General features: G+C 36.6%; 1 protein-coding gene across 1 annotated transcript in view; it reads left to right on the top strand.

Annotated features, from left to right (window-relative positions):
* Positions 1-21,381, top strand: part of COL19A1 (collagen type XIX alpha 1 chain) — a 179,437-nt gene that overhangs the window by 17,598 nt on the left and 140,458 nt on the right. Inside the window, exons 5-9 of the mRNA XM_059468666.1 lie at positions 13,634-13,757; positions 14,140-14,415; positions 16,159-16,239; positions 18,456-18,581; positions 19,059-19,121. Of these exons, the coding sequence (XP_059324649.1) occupies positions 13,634-13,757; positions 14,140-14,415; positions 16,159-16,239; positions 18,456-18,581; positions 19,059-19,121 (670 nt within the window). The remainder of the gene's footprint in view (positions 1-13,633; positions 13,758-14,139; positions 14,416-16,158; positions 16,240-18,455; positions 18,582-19,058; positions 19,122-21,381) is intronic.

Here is a 21,381-nt window from a genome sequence, read left to right as displayed (position 1 = left end):
AATCCCAGTGTTCCGATTGAAACAGCGGCATCTGCAATTTCACTTTTGCTATGTATTCCTGTAGGGAATTCCTTTCTATTTTCATCTGAAATGGATGCCAAAACTATGTTTCAGTTTTCTAAAGCATAGATTTTCATAGATACTGCAATTGCAAGACAAAGTTGTTGTGTTATTTGATTTCTAGATTCAGCAGGAGAAATTCATCTAGATGCTTTTCAATGTCCCTTGTTCAAAAACTTGGACACAAATGCTGAAGAAGGTTGTTCAATTTACCAGTACATTAACTGAAGGAACCTTAAGTGATTCCAGAGTGTGGGGAACTTTCAGAAAAGTTTACATGCCTCTTACTCCCTGCCAAACATGCTGATTTTTAAGATCTTTGCAGTGTTTTCTTGGTTTGTCTTGGCCACCTTTTTTGAAGAAAAATCTGTTAAAAACGAGTACAAGGAGGATGCAGATCTAAGTCTTTAATAAGGTCTGCGTTTGATAGTCTTAGAACAAAAGCATGGTTGCAAGATCAGTGCAGATAAAGTTTTCTGGAAAACCAGAATAGCTGTGGGTATCTGCAGCCATGCAATAAGCAACCACACAGAATTCAATGATATGTACTGGGCATAATGCACACAGCTGAGGATGCACTGCAGCCCCATTATGTTGTATATAGAAACTGAATGATCATTTATCAGTTTTGCTGATTGAGCTGAGAGGATTCAAGTGTCTTTATAAAATGCATATAATTTTTCTAGCTGAAGCAATGGTGCCACATGCTTCAGAAGTAATTTATCAGCAGGCGGAGGGGAAAAAAAACCAAAACAACAAACAACTCTGTAATAAATCAGATCTTTCTTTTCCTGGCTTTTATGATTTAATGCTGTGTAATCTAGTTTGCTTTAGCTATGCTGTCAGGCATTTCTCCTCTTAACTAAAGTTCCACCTAGAAAAATACGTTTGTGCTGCTATATCTGTGTTTATACTGGGGCTTTTTGTTTAAACATGTCATAGAGATATCATACCCTTCCCCCATCTTGCCTCTGAGTTTTTAGGTTTTATATCTAAAAATAGTTCATGGTCTGTCTCACAGTGAAACTGCCTGGTGTTTTTTTCATTACCCTGATTTTCATTTATTTTCATTTGGTTCTGAAATATTTTTGGCCTCTAGCGTTTCTATGTGGTTTGCTCTTTGCAGTTTTTATCATCATTCTATGAAGTATTTTTTTTTGTTTATGGAGATAAATTAACAATTTTTTAAAAATACTTCTTGGATTTTGAATGGACAGTACAGTCCATGTTCTGGGTTTTTCACTTAGAGGTCTGGGTATCAATTTGAGTTCAATCCTAAGCATTGAGAGTTTGCTGATTGCAGTCTTGCCTGTCTCAAGTGAATATTTGTCATGCCGCAAACTCATTTCAAAACTTGGAATGATTTAATAAACTTCAACTTGAGAAACAATCTGTAATCTATAGAAACAAGATGTACAGTTATTGGTATATTAACAGAACCACATGCAAGAGATCATGTTATTTTTGGATTTAGTCAGTGTGACTAGTTCCAGTATCTCAAAATTCTATTAAAAAACAAATCCTAAAAATACTCTGGGATTGGGCATGACAGTTTAGGCTTTGAATAACTTATTGATTATTGTTCCTAATATGGCATTGTGCTTCTAATTTTCATAAGAAAATTCATGTATCTTTCATTTTAGGGATTAGACTACTAATTTTTGATACACCTATATTAAAAATGTTAATGTTGAAGCTCTTGATCAACTTCAGTTTCCCTCCTTTACTCAGTTTTCTTTGTGAACTCTGCTGAGAGTTCTGCTTAGATTAGATGTGCGGAATTTTTTTTTCACTGAAAGTTTTGTAAAGGGTTGAAACAGACTGCCCAGGATGTGGTGAAGTCCCTATCCTCGGAAGTGTACAAAGGCAAATGGCTATGGCACTTGAGAACATATGTTATTGTGGACATGGTGGTGGTGCTGGGTTGGACTTGATGAGCTTGGAGGTCTTTTCCAGCCTTAACAATTCTTTGAGTCTATGATTCTGTGAGAGTTTGGTAAGAAATTTGTGAGCTCATAATCTATGGTGAGCAGTACTAATTTACTCAAATACTTTTGAATGCATATCCCAAAAATATTAATTGGTTAAAGCACGTGAGGTTTGCTTTGCACCACTCCTGAGAAATAACAACACAAATAACATTATTGAGGGGCCATGACTCTACACACCTTTTTTCCTGTTACTGGATCTGTCTATTACAGGAGCAGTTCAGAATGCTAGGTGACTGCCAGTTTAAATTAATCTATGAAATAAACAAAAAGTATAGTAGTATTCACCAGGAGTGTATACAATAACGAGAACTGATTGCCAAGGCTTGCAGGGAAGAAGTGCCATTCCAGCCCAGTTCTTGCACTGAGGACCCTCTGTGGGGGGATGCACTTTGAAGTGCAGCATGTGCAATTGCAGCGTGAAATTACTGCTCTTGCTCAGGATGGGCATCTAGCAGTGACTTGTACAGAATTAGTAGATAATGCTAACTCATTTTAAGGGTAAAAGTGGTATTTGAAAACAGGAAGATTTGGGGTGTGAGTCTTCTATTGCAGTAGTTTGTTTGACTTTTAAAATATCTCCTGTGAGAATAAGTTGCTGAGAATTAGAATGTTTAGCATATGGCATTATATTCTAATATGAACTGTGAACAATATAGGATAAGGACGGTAACTAATAAGATAATCATGGATAGAGGCATTGGAAGAAAATGTATCAGAAAAGGACTAAATATAAAATGTAAGTTCTAGCAGTACTTTAGTAATGAGGCTGTATATGATGATTTGAATGTCTGAAAAGGAAATGCCATCAGTTATCTGTTAAGTCAAAAAGGAGTAAAACTTTGAAATAATTTCTTTTTTTAATAGTCTATTTTTCTTTCCAGAGAACTTCTTTTAAATTTAGAAAGTGATAAATAATTGCATTACTGTTAGTATGTGGAGATACGCTATGCTACCAGGAAATTACATAAGCTTAAGATTGGTTTATTGTGAAAGTGTTAGGAGGACTGAAAAAACACTTCGTGATTCAAGATAGCTGAAATGATTTCATGGAAAGGAAAGTCATGACTCATTAACCAATTAGAGTCTTGAAAGATCAAAGAGTTATAACATACCCTTGCTTCTTTTTTTCTCCCTAAAAATAAGTTAGAGATACTCATATGAATTCATATTATGCCTAAGAATATATTTCTTCCAACACCCTAACTTTTTTAATCACAATTAAGTTTAAGTGTCATCTCTTCAAAAAGCTTGTGCTGATTTTGTTCTACCACACAAATGAGTGTTTACTCCTACCCAGCTACCTCTAGGTGATCCTGTGAGAGCAGGGGCCTTGGAACAGATGATCTCTAGAAGTTCCTTCCAACCTCAGCCATTCTGGGGTTCTGTGATTGTATTATAAACTATTCTGTAAATAGTTTCTTTTCCTTAGGAATATATTTTTCCATAGTATTGGGTATGTAATTTCATTGTCAACCATGTAAATTATAGGGTAAGAGTGAATTCATCAAAATGCAGGTTTTGTAATGGGGTAATGAGAGAACCAAATACTTCCTTTTTAAAACTTGCAAAATATTTTTTTCATCTCATTGCATGCTTAAATGTTACAATTTTATTTAATGAAAAATATTGGTGATAATAGCAATATTTTCTTTACTGATATAACTTTTTTTATTTTTTTTGTCTACTAGTCTGATATATACACTAGATAATATACTGTTCTTAGAATTTTCATCAGCAGTACAGACTCTAATCTCAGTCTTACTGTTGAAAGAGATGATAATGGCTCATTCTGTTTCTGTTATTTTGCGCGAAAACTACATGGATGATTTAACCTCAAGTTGCTGTAGCTGATGCATTGGTTTAATGCACAGTTCTTTTCTGCTGTGGAGCAGTGAGCTTTCCTCACTGTTTTGAGGAAAGTTTATGAATTCCTACTATATTAAGCTTCCTTGCTTGGATATAAGACATCTAGCCTAATTCCCCAGTCTGAGAAGGGCTCCTGGTCATATTCAGTGTTCTTTCAAGTTTGATGTGAAGCTTAGAATTCACCTAAATAAAATGTTTCGTGACTTATCTGTATCACTACTTGAGGTATCCTCTCAACACCTCTGTCTCGAGTCAGATGCAAGGCCCCAGCTCTCTTTATAAGCTTTGATTTTTGTTTCTCTCCTAGCGCTTTAAAGGGAATACCTGGACACTCCCCAGCTGGATCTGACAGTAACAGGGTTAGCAAGTGCCCATCACTGGGGATGGTCTTTGGTCCATCCTGTTAAATATAGTTATGACTCAGCAGATAGCAATGTGGGTATTTTTAAACTGCGTTTATTTTTAACCCCATTTAATCTGTAACTTAAAAAAATCTCATTATTAGAGAAATTGTGAGAGTTGCAGGCTAAGCTGTACATACTCTTTGTTTTTTGGGATTTTTTTTTTGTTTTGGTTTTTTTAAACTGGACATTAATTATACAGTCTAAGTCCTGAGACTTAATAAAAATTATTTCCAGTTTCTGAAAATGCTAATAAGTCTTCTGATGTGGTTTTTGATCATTTCTTTTCCATACTCTTTCACTAAAAATTTGTGAATGTTCACAGTTTTTATATACTGTAAAAGAGAGCCTTATTTATCTAATTATCCTTTTAAGTGTAAGCAGAACACCAGGCTTAAATATGCATAAACTAGTCATGCTGTGTGTAGGGGGTGTTAAAGCAAAAGCATGTTCTCACTGTAGCTTCACTCTTGCAGCTGACAGCTACTTTTTCAGGTCGGACCCTGCTATCTGGTGTCATTAACCTTCTTTCTTACTCGGATCAGATCTCTTCTGTTGGTAACTCAATCTTCACTACTCACACCTTCTTTTTTGGGGAGATCAACTGGAACTAAGGCAGGTAGATATACCAATTTGTAACAGAGTTGTAGGCTCTAGTGCCTTTGGTTTTGCCTGTGCTGTTTTTCTCATGCACTACTTAGCACAGCTTGCTTGCAACTTTAGCCAGGAATGAGTTTGTTTATTTATAGGCAGTCCTGGATGATGAAGAGGAGGAGGCTAGTTATCCAGACAATTATTTGGGGTTAGCAAAAAAAACACCTCATAGTTTGGTGCAGCTGCACTCCAGACAGCAGTCCTGGCTCTCCCTTTCCACTGCCAGCCATGCTGTTAGCACTGTGAGTGCTCAGCATTTTCATATGAGGGACTCTGGCCTGTGAGATGGTTTGCCCTTTATCATCAGCCAGGGTTGTCTAGGACTTGGCAGAATGAACCCGGGCAGGAAAGGGAGAGCCTGTTCCAAGTGTAATCAGCAGTTCACTTCGCTAGTACTTGTTCCATTGGTTCATTGTAAAAAGCTACCCGAAGTTTGGGATGGGGATGAGGGGAGACTAAACAGGAAGAAATTGAGTGTTCTATGGAAATAATGTTTTTAGGTTGGGTAGCATGATGTCATGCAGAAACACACAAGGTGCCTTCCAAAACCCCAGCGTGAGAAGTAAAAGGGTGTGAGTCTCTCAGCATGGAGCTCTGCTGAAGCTGAGTCACCCTCCTCTGTACCCAACTAAAGAGACCATTGTGCAATCAGTTAGTGTCTCTAGGTATCTGGACAAGTGGGTGCTTAGATTTCTTCCTCCTACAGGGAAGGTTGTATGGATATATAAGCTAAGTAATTCCTGATGTCACCCCTCCTTTCCATAATATGACATGCATTTTATCTCAGTGTTCATGGCCTCCGGTAGACAAATTGTCTATTATAGTTTGAATTTTCTTCACTTTTCCAGGCAACCACTTAAATGCACAAATATTGAATACTGTACAGTAGGTCTTGCTTCCTACTATAGGGTAGGAAGCATATAAAAATGCATGCAGAGAAATTTTCTCTGTCAGTTGCCTGCCATAGGTTACCATAATTTTTTTCATTAACATCATCAGAAGGTTTCTTGATCAGCTGAATAATTTCATTCCACTGTAGATAATCATATTTAGCACAAGAACTTAATATCTCATTGACTTCAGAGTCTGACAAATAACAGACCACTCTAATAACTAGACCTGTTGTGTTTGTTCCATTTCTGGTAGCTAACCAGAAGGACCATGTGAGTTAGAAAACAGTTCCTAAAATGTCAAAATAAATGTAGGGGTGGATGTTGAAAGAAATAGCCAGAGTTCCTCTGAAACTATTTAAGTTCTTGTCCTCTTCTCCTGATGGTTGCCATCCACAGTTTGATTTTAGGATATTTAGGACAGAAAAGTAACATTTTTGCATAATCTCTAAAGGCCAAAAATATTGATGCAAGTCTTGAATGAGCTGAAGACAATTTAAATCTCTGCCATTCTCTTAAGCACATCTTACTTTTAAATTTTTAACAAAGACTATCTTTGGAGACAGTCACAAACCCACTGAAGAAAAGGACACATCATCACACTCGTCTGGATTCTGCCATAATCCCCAAAGAGGAAAATTTAGTTTGATTTTTTTTTGTGTGTTCCTTGTGAGGAATGTCAGACCCTAAGGACATTTTCCTATAGGGTCAATCAATTTACTAGTGTGGTTCTGAGTGAGGAAAAGCACTGAAGCTTTCTGGGATGTTCATGCTGAACAACAAAACCAGGTTTTCATGAGTGCAGGCTGGTTTCAGTCCCTACAGGGAATCACAGAAGTAGAAACCTATTACGAAACTGGGGATGGGATGCACGTGTGTGAAGTTCTACACGTCATTACTAAAGGGAAAGCAGAATGAGGCCTTCCTATATCTAGGAGGACCATAATTCTCAACGGGAAATGATTGGAGTTCAAAACAGATGATTTTCTCTTGGTTATTTTTATATTTTCAGTGTAGATGGATCTTGTGTTCAGAGTGTTTCTTTTACTTAGATGACCAGAGAACAAACAAATTGAGAGATGGGGAACAAAGAAAGAAAGACATGGGTCTCTAGTTTTTTCACACAGGGGAAAACATCTCCTCTCCACCCTGAATCATGGAATTGAACAACACTTTCTGATATCCCTCTGCCCCATGCTGCTCAAACCAGCAAGTGTGTAACTTCATCAGAAGTGCTGAAAGCTGCCTTCCACAACATAAAACTCCAAAATTCTTTGTTGACTTGAAATTTCTAAAAACTTCATCAAAATTCAGCAAAATTCTACTTAAGGAAAAAGAGAAGAAAAAATGTTGTATTTTCAATATCTGTTATTATATATTACTGCTTTTAATTGTCTTGTTCTTATTACTGCTGATTTTTTTTCCAGAAAACTTAAAATACACAGAAAAAGGCTAAAATTGGAAAGCAGACAGTTAGTCTGACATCTTTAAAATCAGAGGAAGACTGGCCTTTGACTTCTTTAGGGCCAGGAGCTTACCAATAATTCCTGTAAATAAGGGTTCAGAATAATGCTGGAAACCCTAGGGTAAAAGCACAGGCATAACCGTTTTGGTATTTCTGTGACTCTTTAAAACCAATGTTTTTTCAAATGCTCTTTAAAATTTTGATATCAATACAATTTACTTTCACTCCAAAAAAATTCCTGAACAACCTGTACATTAACAGTCAGCTAATCTATACCTGTTCTGTAAATGAAAGCAGAGACGTGCCGAAGTATATGAAATATTAGGTAAATCCCTCTTCTCGATGTTAAAATAAAACAGCAGCTTTGCTTTCAGCAGTACATTTCATGAGTGGGTCGAGCTCTCCCTAAGTAATTAATAACTCTTAAGCTGTCTGAATAGTTTCCCTTGAGTTGCATCATATAATGTGTCGTATGAAAACAACTTGAGGCCTAATGTAACATGAAACTATATAGTGCATCTTAAAGTGATTTGAGGAAGATGGATGGGAAGGAAATTATTTCTTATTCTGACAGAAAAGACAGCTGTTCTTAGCTTTTATTTGAAAAGAATTTGAAATACATTTTCTAGGATGGGTTTGGTAAATTGTTCTAGTTAGTTGATTCTTGTTCTCCTTTTGTACCAATCAAGTTAGGTAAAAAAACTGAGAATCAAAAATATAGCAATTTGTTGTAGAAATATTAATAATAATGTGGAGACTTTTGTATTTGGTCCACCTCAGCACCTGAGCTTTACTTTTTTATTCATAACAGGTCTGAGTTTAAGCCCTGTGCAAACATTAGGAAGTTAACACTTCAGTGTCTCCATCAATGAAATATGAAATAAATCATTACCCAATACAGGAAAGTTTTTTAAACCAACTCCTTGAGCTCTGGTCACCAAATTATTGTAACATTGTCATGTTACAAGTGACATATACCAGGTAATGGTATATGTCAGCTGGAAAAGATATGTCTTGCCATAAACTCAAAACATCTCTCACTTCACTCTCAGGAAATGCAAGTTGGCTTATCTTTCTCTTCTTGGAAGATATACAGCAAGCTGGAGGCTTCATTGGTACTTGTAAATACGGAAGTTTATCATATACTGTAGTGTATTCTCATTTGATATGGAACAATTGGTGTTCATAAGATTCAAAAATAGATGCTGCTTTTCCATTAGTGCTTTTTTTAAAAATAAAAACAAAAGGTAAATAAAGGATTGCCTTACTAAATTTGATATGGGTAACTCAATGCTGTATTACAAAGATAGAACTAAAACTGTTTATAGCACAGTGAATACACAGTTAATTCATTCATAATTACTTCTTTTAGTATGCTAGCACTAGGAATTCCAGCTGGTATCTGCACTTCAGAACTTTTGAGGAAACAAATTAATAAATAAAATATTTTGCCAAAAATCCTTCTATACTTAACCTTTATAAACAGTGGAAGGTATGAACAAATGCAGTGGTAATGTTCACGCAACTTTCCTATAACTGTTCTTCTGGTAACCTCATAATGTATAGTCATAGTATACAGCTGCTTTTAGGAAAAATTATGGCTACATTTGATGCAGTATAAAGAAGGAGAATGCAGCAAAAGCCTTTGCAATTCTGTGCATACATGTGCTTTGATAGAGTGGCACACAGTTGTTGCAAGAACATGTGTGTTTGTTACCAATCTGGCTGCATCTGCCTCGTGTTTCAACCCGTGAAACATTAAGAAAGACCTGAATGTATGGATTTGTAACATATCTATGTACAATCTAAAACCTTGTATTGTTGGAAATGTTCGTGCTGGCTATTGATGTTCTTCTCAACTTTACCAGCTGAGGCTTCTGTAAGTTGCAGTACATCTCAGTCCAGCAGCCCAGGCTGGTGTAAATTCAAACCTCTGTATTCAGTTCATGTGCTTCAATTCCTGCTATTGTTTTCAGTAGTTTCCACCAAGGGTGTGCTTTGCTTTGAGAAAACAGTGCTCCATTCGTCAACTTGAATTTTTTATTATATATTACTGACAATATGGACAGAGGGAGAGAATCAAACTACTGAAATTCCACGTAAAGTATAATTTAATCAGACTCTGGGCGCCTGAGTCTGAGAATAATTCAAATTGCCCACTCTCAAGCACCACCCAAGCCCTAGTGGCACCTAAAATGAATAATTTTGGACAACTGATTTCCCCTGGCGTCTGGGCATAAATTCCAGGCATGCTTAGAAGCACCATGGCTTAAGCAGACAGGCATGTAACTCCCACCCAAGTTCCATTGTGACTCAAAGATGTGTGCAGAGGTGCCAGAACATTGCCCATGTCCCTAGAGGAGCCTAAGCCATTGACTGTGCTTCAATCACACATAGTAAGCTTGGACAGCATTGAATTCAACACAAACCACAGCAGACATGAGTGTTTGAGTACAGAAGAAGAAGAGGGAACCTTTTTAATATACTTAAAAGTTTGAGCAGTTATCTGGGAAGGATGTCTTGTTTGGTAAGGAAACTAAACAAAAATAGGAGAACTTAATTGTTGTCCCACTGAAAAGGATATTTGCTTTTCATGGAGACCTCAATTTTTTGCTCCCAAGTCTGATGATGTAATTTTGTTCAGACACTGTTGTCCAAAAAGGCATCTGGTTGAGAGATCAGATGTCAAGGATATCCTCATCTGCTTGTCTGTGTTAATTTCTAAGTTCTTTTGTCTTGTCTTTACAGATAAATTTGCACACTTAACAGTTGCTACCCATATTTCTGTAACATTATAACTCGCTTAAAACCTGTCATCTCTCTTACTGCTTTTGGTGTAGACACCATGATTTACTACCCTTAGTTCATGTTCTCTGTTTGTACTGTGTGTACATCTGTAGACTTTGAGGTGAGCTTGGTGTAGGTTTCCTTCACCCTTTTTGTCTCTTCTTTTCTTATTGTTTTTATACTATGCCATGTGGAAAGGTTAAATACTCTGTGTTGGAGTACTTTTTGAGTTGTGGATATTGGGTTGTGGGATTTTTGGGTTGAGGAACAACTTGCTTTTGAATTTTTTTATTAATGTTTGATGCCATTCCTTTATTGTTTTCACCCTGTACAAAATACCTCATAAATTTTCTCAGGTTTTAAATGTTTGTAGACATAAGCAGGTGAAACAATATACTAAACATTCAAACTTCTGAATTTCAAATTCAGTATGCCATGAAATTTTGGTTTGGCTTTTCTCATGTTCGAACATGAGGTTTTATGTTCATTTTTCTGTTTGTTCTTTTATTTTTCTCATCAAAAATCATTATATTTATTCTTTAAAACATGTACATACTTTGCCCAATTTTGAGGATTTTTAACTGATTTTACAGAGTAGAAGATGCCATGGTAATAATACTTAAATATCACTGAAGTATCTTGTTAATCATCTGTACCTAAGTCACTTCAGTGCTCAATGCATGCTTTTATATTCTGTTACAGTCACTTGAAGCCAATTAGGGAGGAAGAGCATAGGGGAAATTGTGTATGGTAGCAGACAGCCAGACAGCAGACAGGTTTTCTGCATATTTCATCCCATTATTTTGTTCCTTTTCATGTTCACCATCTAGCTAGAAGGGTTGACTGTGAAGTGTATACTTTAAAGCATCTGTTAATGATTTTTTGGTCACCAAGAAGTCTTCATATAGGCACCAATGATAACTCTTCTCAAAATAAAGATACTGCTTCTGTTAAGTTAAATCTCTGGTATATGGTGGTTGTATATTAAATTTGTGCTGTTTGTTGGCCAGATAGCAGAACGAGTTTCCCAAAGAGTTTTGGAATAATTTCCATTTTAGATACTTCCAAAACTCAGCAGGACTGTACTTACAGTAACCTGATATAATTTTCAGATTGTCCCTCCTTTAAGCCCCGGGTTAAATCAATTGACTTCCAGAAGTACTTTCCTATCTAAGTTATTTTGTGAAACTAACTGAATTTATCCTTGGTCCAATTCTGCTTAAATCTTGCCTCTTTAGTTGACTTCACTGAAATTGTTCATGTCCTTAGGAATTAATTTGATGTTGTCTGCTTTTCTCACTTCTCTCAATACAGTTTTCTTTGTCAGCTCAAAGGTAAGGGAAGTTAAGAGTGAGCTCCTGTTGGTTTTTGTAACACTGGCCCATACATTAGCTCTTCTTTTGTTTCCTGAATCGTTTGGTAAACAGTTAAGGAAGGTAAATTTATATCACGTGTACTCACACAACCAAACTTATTTGAGAAAATTCTGAAAGAAACGCAATTTTAGAAGACTTAATACTGTCATACATCTAGATGGCTGTGAAAGCATTAGGAAGACATGCAGTGAAAAGCAGTGGAGTGGAGGGTGGGTGTGGGAGTGCAGAAAATAGTGCCACCTTGCCCAAAGACTGCTTCTCCTTGTCTTCCAGACCTACAGTAACAATCACGGTTCCCCTCTTTTCATTTGATGAAGAGTTCCGATCATTTCTTTTCCACAGCTGTCTGTCCTTTGTCCATAAATGTGAATTCCCCAGTGTCCCCAATATGGGACTTAGCTGGGAAAGTTAATTGATTTTGGAGAGCTAATCAGATGCTCCCATCCACATCAGATGCCAGATATCCTGTCTAGCTTACAGCTGTAAACCTGAGATACCATCTCCTTAGCCTGCCTGGGGTGCAGGAAATCATAGGGCTGATCCCATGTCCAGATAGTTTATTGTTCTGCAGTCACACACTCATGCCTGGTGAAGGTATTTTTTTTATAAATCATGAAACATGTTCTTTATGCTGTATTTGAAATACAAACTATGAAATCTAGGTCTAAGTACAGCCAAGCCTATTCTCTTTTGCCTTGCCTCTTGACATTTCAACGTCTATAGCTGTATAACAGCATATGGGTCCACTAACAATGTGGGACAGCAGCCAATTTGGTCCGAGGATAAAACAGGAATCAGCTGTGGGAAATAAGCCAAAGAAGTGTGATTCCCACATGAGAAACTTAAATAGGTGCTAGTCCTTAAAGAAGCTGTTTGGCAGGATTTACAGCAGGCTTCTCTGCACAGGAGGCATTTTTCCTGAGCTCCTAAGTACAACAATGTCTAGGAGGGTTGTGGGGCTATTGTTTCATCAGCTGTAGTGCTTTGCTCTTTCTTTGCCCCCACCTTTATTGTTTGTTTTATTTTGTTTTGTTTTTAAGAAAAGCTTTATAGCACATTGCTCTATAATTGTAATCCCATCAGTATTTTTTTAGAATTAAACCATTTGCTTCATGTGATTGTGGGAAATAAAATGGAGGAAATTTTTCTGCTGCGTAGGGGGGTCCACAGCTTTCCTGAACTCTGATCAGGGAATGCTTTTTGCACCATGGCTAGCTGATTGCAAACAGCAATGTGAACGCTTTTGCTACTCCTGTGCTGTGTACAGATCTGTGGTTTTAATTTTCTTACCTCTGTCTTAAAAAAGAAATAATTTGAAATGCAGAAGCTTCAAATTAAATAAGTTGATTGTACCATCCTAATTTATTTAGTAGAGGATTAGTGTATATTTAATGCTTACCAAAGTCTGCAGAGTTGAGGTACAGATTTCATTTTTTGTGAAATGCAGACTTTTCAAAGAGTTCATGGAAGTGGTCTTGAGCTGCATTCTGTGATATAGGTCAGACTTTTTTGAGACATTGATGCATCTTAGGCGAGAAAGTAATAACAAAATCAAACAACACTAAATAATTTGTTCTAAAACACATTCCTTATTTGTTTTCAAGCTTGCTAAAAGTCCAACTGTTCTGATGCTCAAGATGTCCGAGTCATTGCCCATGGAGGTCACTGGATCAAATCCCTGCTCAAAGCAGGACCAACTTGAAAGTTAGAGCAGGTTATTATGAGCCCTGTCCAGCTCTGTTTTAAAAGTCTCCAAGGATGGAGATTATTCCACAAATCTTCTACAAAACTTATTTAAGTATCCCAAGCAATAAACTGGAAAAAGAAGTATTTTAAAATACTTTCATGTGGAATATTCACTTTGCATCATTTCTTTTTAGACTCCTATTTATATTAATCAGAGATGCTAAAAAATTTAGAATGAAAATGAATTTAAAAACTTTCAGTCATTTATTCTTATAAAAAGACTGAATTGTACTTTTGAGAAGAAACACTTCTGAATGCTGAGGCCTGTGAATTTATATGAGTGGGAGCAAGTGTTTGGCTTCTTGTTTTTGCCAGGTATTATTTCTGTTCATTCCTTTTAAGCAGTGCTTGTTTGTATAAGAATAACAAGAGATGTTTTTCCTCCCTCCTGTTCCAGGCAAGTATTTCCAAATGGGCTTCCTGAAGAATACTCTCTGGTTGCTACGTTCCGTGTACGGCGAAATACCAAGAAAGAGCGTTGGTATATATGGCAAGTTTTAAATCAGTATGACACACCTGAGGTTAGAGTCATCTTTGATTTATTCCTTCAAAAAGTTTCTTTTTTCCTGCACGTAATATGGCACACGTAATAATGGATGATTCATTAATGGATTTAGCTAAAGTTTATGTGAAATAGACAGACTGCTCTGAAATAATTGATAATTTGTGGCAGGAATTACAGAAATTTAGCAAAATCTATTCAGTTTAGACTGCAAAATAAAATAAATGCGTGTTTTGATTTATAGCTGATATGTATTTACCAAGTTACGTCAAAGAATGCTTCATAACATAATTCTTGCCCAGTATATGTAGTTGAAATATTTTTGTTATGTATGGTTTATATATGTACTTCTTTATTATAACTTTTAAATAGCCACTTATCTTATTTTGTCTTGCTTTCAGATCTCTGTCCTCCTGGATGGTACAAAAAAGGTGGTGGAGTATATGACCAAATCCTCTCAGGGAAATATACTGCACTACACTTTTAAGAGTCGAGAAATTTATCCATTGTTTGATCGGCAGTGGCATAAGCTTGGTATTAGCGTGCAGTCAGGGATCATTTCCCTCTATTTGGATTGTAATTTAATTGAGAGAAAGCAGACTGATGAAAAATTCACCATTGACTTGCAGGGAAGGACACTGATTGCTTCTCGTGCTGCGGATGATAAGCCTGTAGATGTGAGTAGTGTGAAAGGACAAACACTTAACTTGAAGTAATGTTTCAGCCACGCTTTTACTAACACAGTTGTATAGAATCACATAGATAAAATCTTCAAACCCAGTCATTATTTTTGAGTGTGTATTCTTAATTTGAAGTCCTTAAGTGTTTTTCTCTAAACATTATTCAATTATGTAGCATCTGCTAAGACAAAGCTGTTGCCAAAGTAACTGCATAGAACTCAGTCCTGGTTTAAGGAGTCTGTTTTTCTGTATTTAATTTGGAGAAAGAGCCACCGAATTACCACAGATATAGTGTTTCTGTGTTTAAAGGTAACTTGCAGTCCTAATTATTTTATTTCATTTTTAGTAAGATTTATTTATAGGTTTGTATCAGTCATCTGTTGCACTTTGTCTGTCTTTGATAAAGGGGGCACACAAAATTATTAAGGATTACCTCTGTATTGAGGTCTTCTGGAGTAATTCGGCTATTTAGAAATAGGGGCACATTGTTCATAGTTGTCTCTCCCTTATCCAAAAGAGAGGGATTAGGAAGTGGCCAGAGGTGTGTTTCCTGCAGCCTTTGGTGCAAGAATTACTCAAGGAAACCCCATGATATTCTGGGGTATTTTTTGTCCTGGAATGCTCTCTTCTGTTTCCTCATGCAGGGAGGAAAGTAATTTGAAAGCACAGCAAGTAATTTGAAATCTTCAGGAAATATCAGTTTAAGTACAGTGACATGGGGCTACCAGGTTTAAAGCATCTGCCTTGGGGTTTATAGTGACCATCAGAAAGCTTCAGCGATGTTATGTACTCTGTAGGGCTCCAGAGGAAAATAGCACATTTTAACTGCAAGCTAACATTGCAGGAGTCATCATTCTTGTGGGGCACTAAGCTCTTTGGCCAGGACTCAGATCTCTTATTTCATGGAGCCAAACTCATGCTTTGTTTTATTTTCTCAGACTTGAGTTCAACGTTATTTGAAATGTGTGCTCTGTGATCTCATTTCCAAATAGCATGCAGCAGAAAAAGCAGGTTTTTTCTGCTGGTTGCATGGTATGAGCTGGATAATTCTGAGTGGAAGTTGTGAATTGGGATTTCCACATTTGCAGGAAAACATTGCGGGCTTAAAGCTGATGAAGGCAGCAGAGCAGATCCTATACCACTGGTCACTTTTCTCAATACCAAGTGCAAAAGGGAGATTAAAGGATATAAAACTGATGCAAAAAGAGGAATATTATGACAAGAATATCTAGTTAGAATTTTACTTGCTTCTCGTCTTTCTAATCCACCCAAAGTCTCTGAAACAAAAGCTGTACATAAAGAATTTGTGATTTTTGCTCTTCAGGTGATTTAGTGGCAATGTCCAGGAAAAGGTCTGTCCAAAGCAATGGATGCATGTGATAGAGAGTTTATCAAACCTTTATTTTAGTTTCCTGCAGAGGAAAATTACCTTTCCTGAAAAGGTTGTAGAGGATGTCTACAAGGCTAAAATTCTTGTGTAATATAGCAAACCAATACAGATGGATGCAACTTAAATGAAAATAAATGAAATCTAAAATGTGATTTACATCAAAGTAATAGACTGCATAATTTGTTCCTTAAATGAGGAGCTGTGTAATTGTTTTGGATTTGTCTTTCTCTAGCATTTCAGAAATATGCAGTGTTTCAAAGAGAAAGTTTACTACCTCAAGATAAGAAAAAGCATGCCATGACACATATTTTTTTACACCTCATATTAATCTCTTTTGTATTCCTTAATAGATTGAACTTCACCACATAGCAGTTTATTGTAATTCACAACTTGCAGTAGAAGATACATGTTGTGAAATATCTGCAGACTTGGTAAGTTATCTGTTAAAATTCAAATGTTAATACAAAAGAAATTGCATTATTGTTTCCTGCTAAAGAGCTGTAAAAATTTTTCAACACAGGTGATAATTTAATTACCTCCTAAAAATGAATTCCATATCTGGAGTCATGGTACATAGTTTTTTGCTGCCTAAATAAATGGTACAATGGAACATCAACAAAAGGCACTAGGTGCTGCTAGTGCCTTTTAAATGCATTCCTTAACATTGATTAATTTCTAATTAGTAACTGAAGAAGCCTCACAGTGTAGGAAACAAATCACTGTGATGGCTTGAGAATGGTTTCCAACAACAGAGGCCATTTCAGTAACAGTTGCATCTTGTGAAGCTTTACAGATAAAATAAGCAAAGCCCATGAAAGAGTCTGCATGACAGTGGAAGAGAAGGAAAATAGGGTGGTGTTGAGTTTTCTTTACTTTAATATACTGAAATGGAGGAATGGGTCTTTAATAACTGGAAAGTTGTAGTGGTAGGTTGATGGTTGGACTTCATCCTTCAGGTCTCTTCCAACTTTGATGATTCTATGAAATACTTTCTTCTTTAGAATGCACATGCTGAAGTGTATATATTGTTTAATATGAGGGAAAAAATTGATTTAGTTTAAAGGGTTCACTTTTCCCTCTTGTTTTGATTGACAATGTAAACTGGAAGACAGTAGAACCATAACTTGAAGTTTTAGATGTAATTGTTTTGCTCAATCTAGCCCATAAAAGCAAACAAACAAAAAACCCAAACCAAAACAAAAAAAAGCCAAAACAGAACACCCCCCCCCCCAAAAAAAAACCACAAAAAACCCAACCAGACTATAAATAGCCTCAGAAAGACATTGTGTTAAATTATTGGCCTGCTAGTCATAAGTGCTCCGTAAGATCAGGCTCCTCTGAGGCAGTGGACAGTGCCATCACCACCAAGGTATAGACAGCAAGAAAAACCTTGAGCATGTAGGAGGAGTGATTGGTTACGTCCACAAAGAGATAGGGGAAGGTGTACCTGGATGGGAGAGAGAAATCTGCCCAAGAACAGAAGAGCACAAGACTGCTTGGTGTTCAGAAGCATGAAAGAAGCATGGTGTAATTTCAGGGGGCAAATTTCAATTTTAAACAATGACTAATAGTTCAAATATATTTCTAAATATAGTCCTGATGGAAATGCAGACTTTCTCTTGAATGTATAAGCTAATGAAAAAGTGGAATTAATTACATTCCTGTATGTTCTCCTTAATGCTTGGAAATACAATTTATTGAGCAGTTATGACACAATAGCAAAAAAAGCAAGAACAAAACAAACCCTAATTATATATGAAGACAAAAAGCTCAACAATAGGCTTTATCAATAACACATAAATATTCACTCCTCTATGCAGCTAAAAGCACTATCATTTTCATTTGTACATCTTATAGTCTCATATGTATGTTTAAGATGTAAGAAAAGGTGGACTACTTGTTAATGACTTTCATATTAAAACTAGCATTACATTTTCTGACTTATTTTTTTCACAACTTCCTTACCCAATATAACAGCCACATTTTCAGTAATTTAAGGGAAGGAATTTATACTTGGATATAAATTTCTATGCTAAGCAGTAAATCCTGTGGGAATTTCTCTGACAGAAGGCTTGAAAAAAACTTCATTACATCTTAATGAGACTTACTGAAGTTTAGCAGGTTCTGTTGACTTGTCCTGAAGTATCTCTTCAGGTTGGCTCAGGAGTCACAGACAGGTAAATCTTGGCTTCAGGGCTTTTTTGTTTGTTTCCAAACTATCTATACCAGAAGTATTTTACTACAAGGAAATAAAAAAGTTTTCCTTTGCACTATTATATTTTGCACTTAGGGGCAGGGCAGAGGACAGGATGAGACTGTGCCAGTACTATATTTTTTATTTCTCCTCATGGATATTTTCTGTTTCACTACTTCTGATTTTGGGAGACTTTATTCCTCTTTATTCTTCTGTCTTTGGAAGAAAGAAATGGGACAGTCATATCAGTTTTAACTGGCATCAATTTTAGAACAGAAGGATCTAAATATCTAGAATTGTTTTTTTACAGCTTTTTTCTCTCTTTGTAAGTTGTTTTCACTTTCCATGTATGGTTTGTACAGGAGTATTAAAACAGAAGATAGAACAGAAGGTTGGATGGTATTTACCTGTTAACCAAAGTGGACCAAAAACCAAAAAATCTTTTTTTTTCAGTGCTCACATGAGGAGAGGTTACTGGCTACGACTTTATCACCAGTGACTGCTCATGCCAGCAAAATATACACACTTCCAGGGATGCAGCAAGAATCTACACAGAGATGCTACTGCTTTCCAAATAAAGTATAAAGTTTTCCTGTTGTTTTTTAATGCATCATGCTGTTTAATCCTGTTGGATATAAAAACAGTTGGGTTTGGTTTTCTTTGCAGTCATGAAAAAATCTTACTGATTTGTAGTATTGTAACGTATTTACATTGTATTTCCCAGTTAAGAACCAGTACATTTTGAATTTAGTTAAATCCAAAAAGTAAAGTAAAATTAGAGATGTCAGTAAGGTTTAATTGTTTGAATATACACCCAAAAAAGTACCATGGTAAAACTGAGAATAATATTTAGGCATTATATTTAGTGTAAATGTTTTCACTTGAGAATGAATTATATTCTACACAATGTTTGTTTTCTTTTAATACTTCTCCTGGGTGTTGCACTATATTTATTGAGTCATTTGCTTTGTTAGGCATTTGTGACAAAGACAGGAAACCTAACCAAATATAATTTGGATCTGCTTTGTTGACTTTTTTTATTTCTTTTAAAATCAGGGAGAAGCAGGATTACCAGGAGTAGCTGGTTTGCCAGGCCACAAAGGAGAGAAAGGTGAAAAGGTAAAATATCACTCGAATTCTCTTTTTCAAGCCTTGTCGTTGGCTTATCTTTCTGAAGTAGGAATTACATGGATTCTGCTATTCCATGAAGGAATCTGTCTGAACACAGAGTGGATCCTTTATCAGTCAGTGTCTGGCTGTGTGTGTGAGCTCCCTGCCAGGCATTTTACAGCTGCCCCACTTTGGGGTCACCCCATCACTCTGTGGAGCACAGTTTACCTGCCTGGGAAGCACATGCCTCCCCAGGCCTGTCACCATGCCCTGTACAGAAGGCATGTATATATTCTGACAAGAATTGTTCCATCTCCTGTGTGTACATCACTGCTGATGGACAGAATCCCATGTGGTGGAATCATCCTTGCAATCATCAGTAGGAGGATATGAAATATGACCTCCATATATTCTTTGACAATGCTCGTACTTGAAGCTGTTTATTGTGAAGAGAGAACAATCTGAGATTGGCAAGTCTCTAGGACAGGCCAGTTGGTCCTTTCCTTGGCCTTTTCTGAATTTTCCTGTAATGCTTACCATGATATTCTTATGCTATGTAGCTTGAAATTTCCTAATAGTATGGGTCAACATATCAAATGTTTTCCTTTCACACTCCATTCCTTAAATTTTGTTGGAGGATGCTGAATTAAGACACAGCTGGGAATGTGTTTTCCATGTGCTACTAGAGGGGGCAAAATGAATAAACTATTGTAAATCTGCCACAAAACAGTGAGATAGGAAATGAGGTCAGGGAATGCAGTTTGTATGAGAGCAAGATGCCTAGACTGTCCTAATCCAGAGGTTAGACGGAGGTATCCTAACCCAACATCCTACCTTGCAGCACACCATTTAATATGTGATCTGAAATAGTTTGTGAAGACAGACAGTGCTGTTCCTATAGCTGTAGTGTCTGGCTGAAAAGGGTCCAGTTCTGAGAAGGCTTATCTACACAGCTGGTTGAAATTAAGAACATTTCTTGACAGTATAATTCTTCCCACCATAACTCCTCCCCTCCAGTATATATTTCACTTTTTGACACAAGCTGTATTTTTAGATGAAAAAAAAAGTTCAGTCACATTAGTTTCTATTGTCAGCTGAACCTAGAGGGACTGCTGTCAGTTTTCAGACCTAATCATGAAGTTTTAATCTGGAGTGTATTAAACAATTGTCAGTTCTTAGTTTTAGCTTATGCTACCAGCACAGGGAGTTTCCTAGCATTTGTTTGGGGAGCAGTTCTTCTGCTCCTGACCTGATTCATTTAGACCATTATTGTTACTAAGCTGGGAAAGCAGACTTCACAAGTCTGATTTTTTTAACATTTAATCTCCCAGCAAATTAGCAGTATTTACCATGCTAAGCATACTACCTCTAAACAAAACATGTAAGGTTCTGTTCTCCCACTTGTTTTTCAAAAAGAGCTTCATTGCATGGATTCTCTGTGCATGGAACTGTCTGAGAGTCAATGAACCCCATTGTACCCAGAAGTTTAACCTAAAGAAAGTATATTGACATTTATGAATGTCCTTTCACAAAATTGAATGAATCAGCAGGTTAAAGTCAGGGGTAGAACACCAAACAGGTAGAAAGCTACTTAATTTGAACTTTTCTTACAATTGACCAGTACTTGTTACTTCCTGGCTTTAGAGTGGGTGGGGTTTTTTTCTTTTTTGGGGGGATGGGGAAGGGGGTTGGATGGAGGGCACAGTATGACTGTATGACTGTGACCAGGATTGGCTCACTGACCTTTGGGAGCAAACAAATCTTGTGTTAAATAGTGCCTGCCATGATGGAGCTGAAAGCAACATTCTCTGAGATTTTAATACCATTTTTCTCACTGACTCTGCATTTACGCAAGTTTTCAGTAAGACTCATTCTCAATGACGGCCTTGTTACATCAATAATTAGACCTGAAGAGGCAGAAAGGCTCCAGAACATTCCAGTCATGTAGGATACATGACTTATTGTCAGATTATGTAAAGGAAACTAACAGACTCTGGCTGAGTGTCTTGTAATGTAATATACACAAAATATGCAGCTTCTTGATAACTTTGCTGGCCAGTACAAAAAACAGGTCTTATCTGAGTTCTGTGGTTCCTAAGCACATGTTCCCCCTTTGCTTGTGTTCAGCTTCTCATTTTATTGTTTCTTTTGTTTCTAAATCCTCCTAATATAGGCATCCAACTAACTGTATTTAAATGTCTGTGCCATTGCAGCATCCAAGTGAAAATGTTAATTTTTTATGTCTTTTTTTGTTGCTATGGGATTGAAA

The sequence above is a fragment of the Ammospiza nelsoni genome, chromosome 3 (genome assembly GCF_027579445.1).
Source record: "Ammospiza nelsoni isolate bAmmNel1 chromosome 3, bAmmNel1.pri, whole genome shotgun sequence".
Classification (NCBI taxonomy): Eukaryota; Metazoa; Chordata; class Aves; order Passeriformes; family Passerellidae; genus Ammospiza; species Ammospiza nelsoni.
Note: the sequence above shows the minus strand (reverse complement) of the source record. Positions and strands in the feature narration are given on the sequence as shown.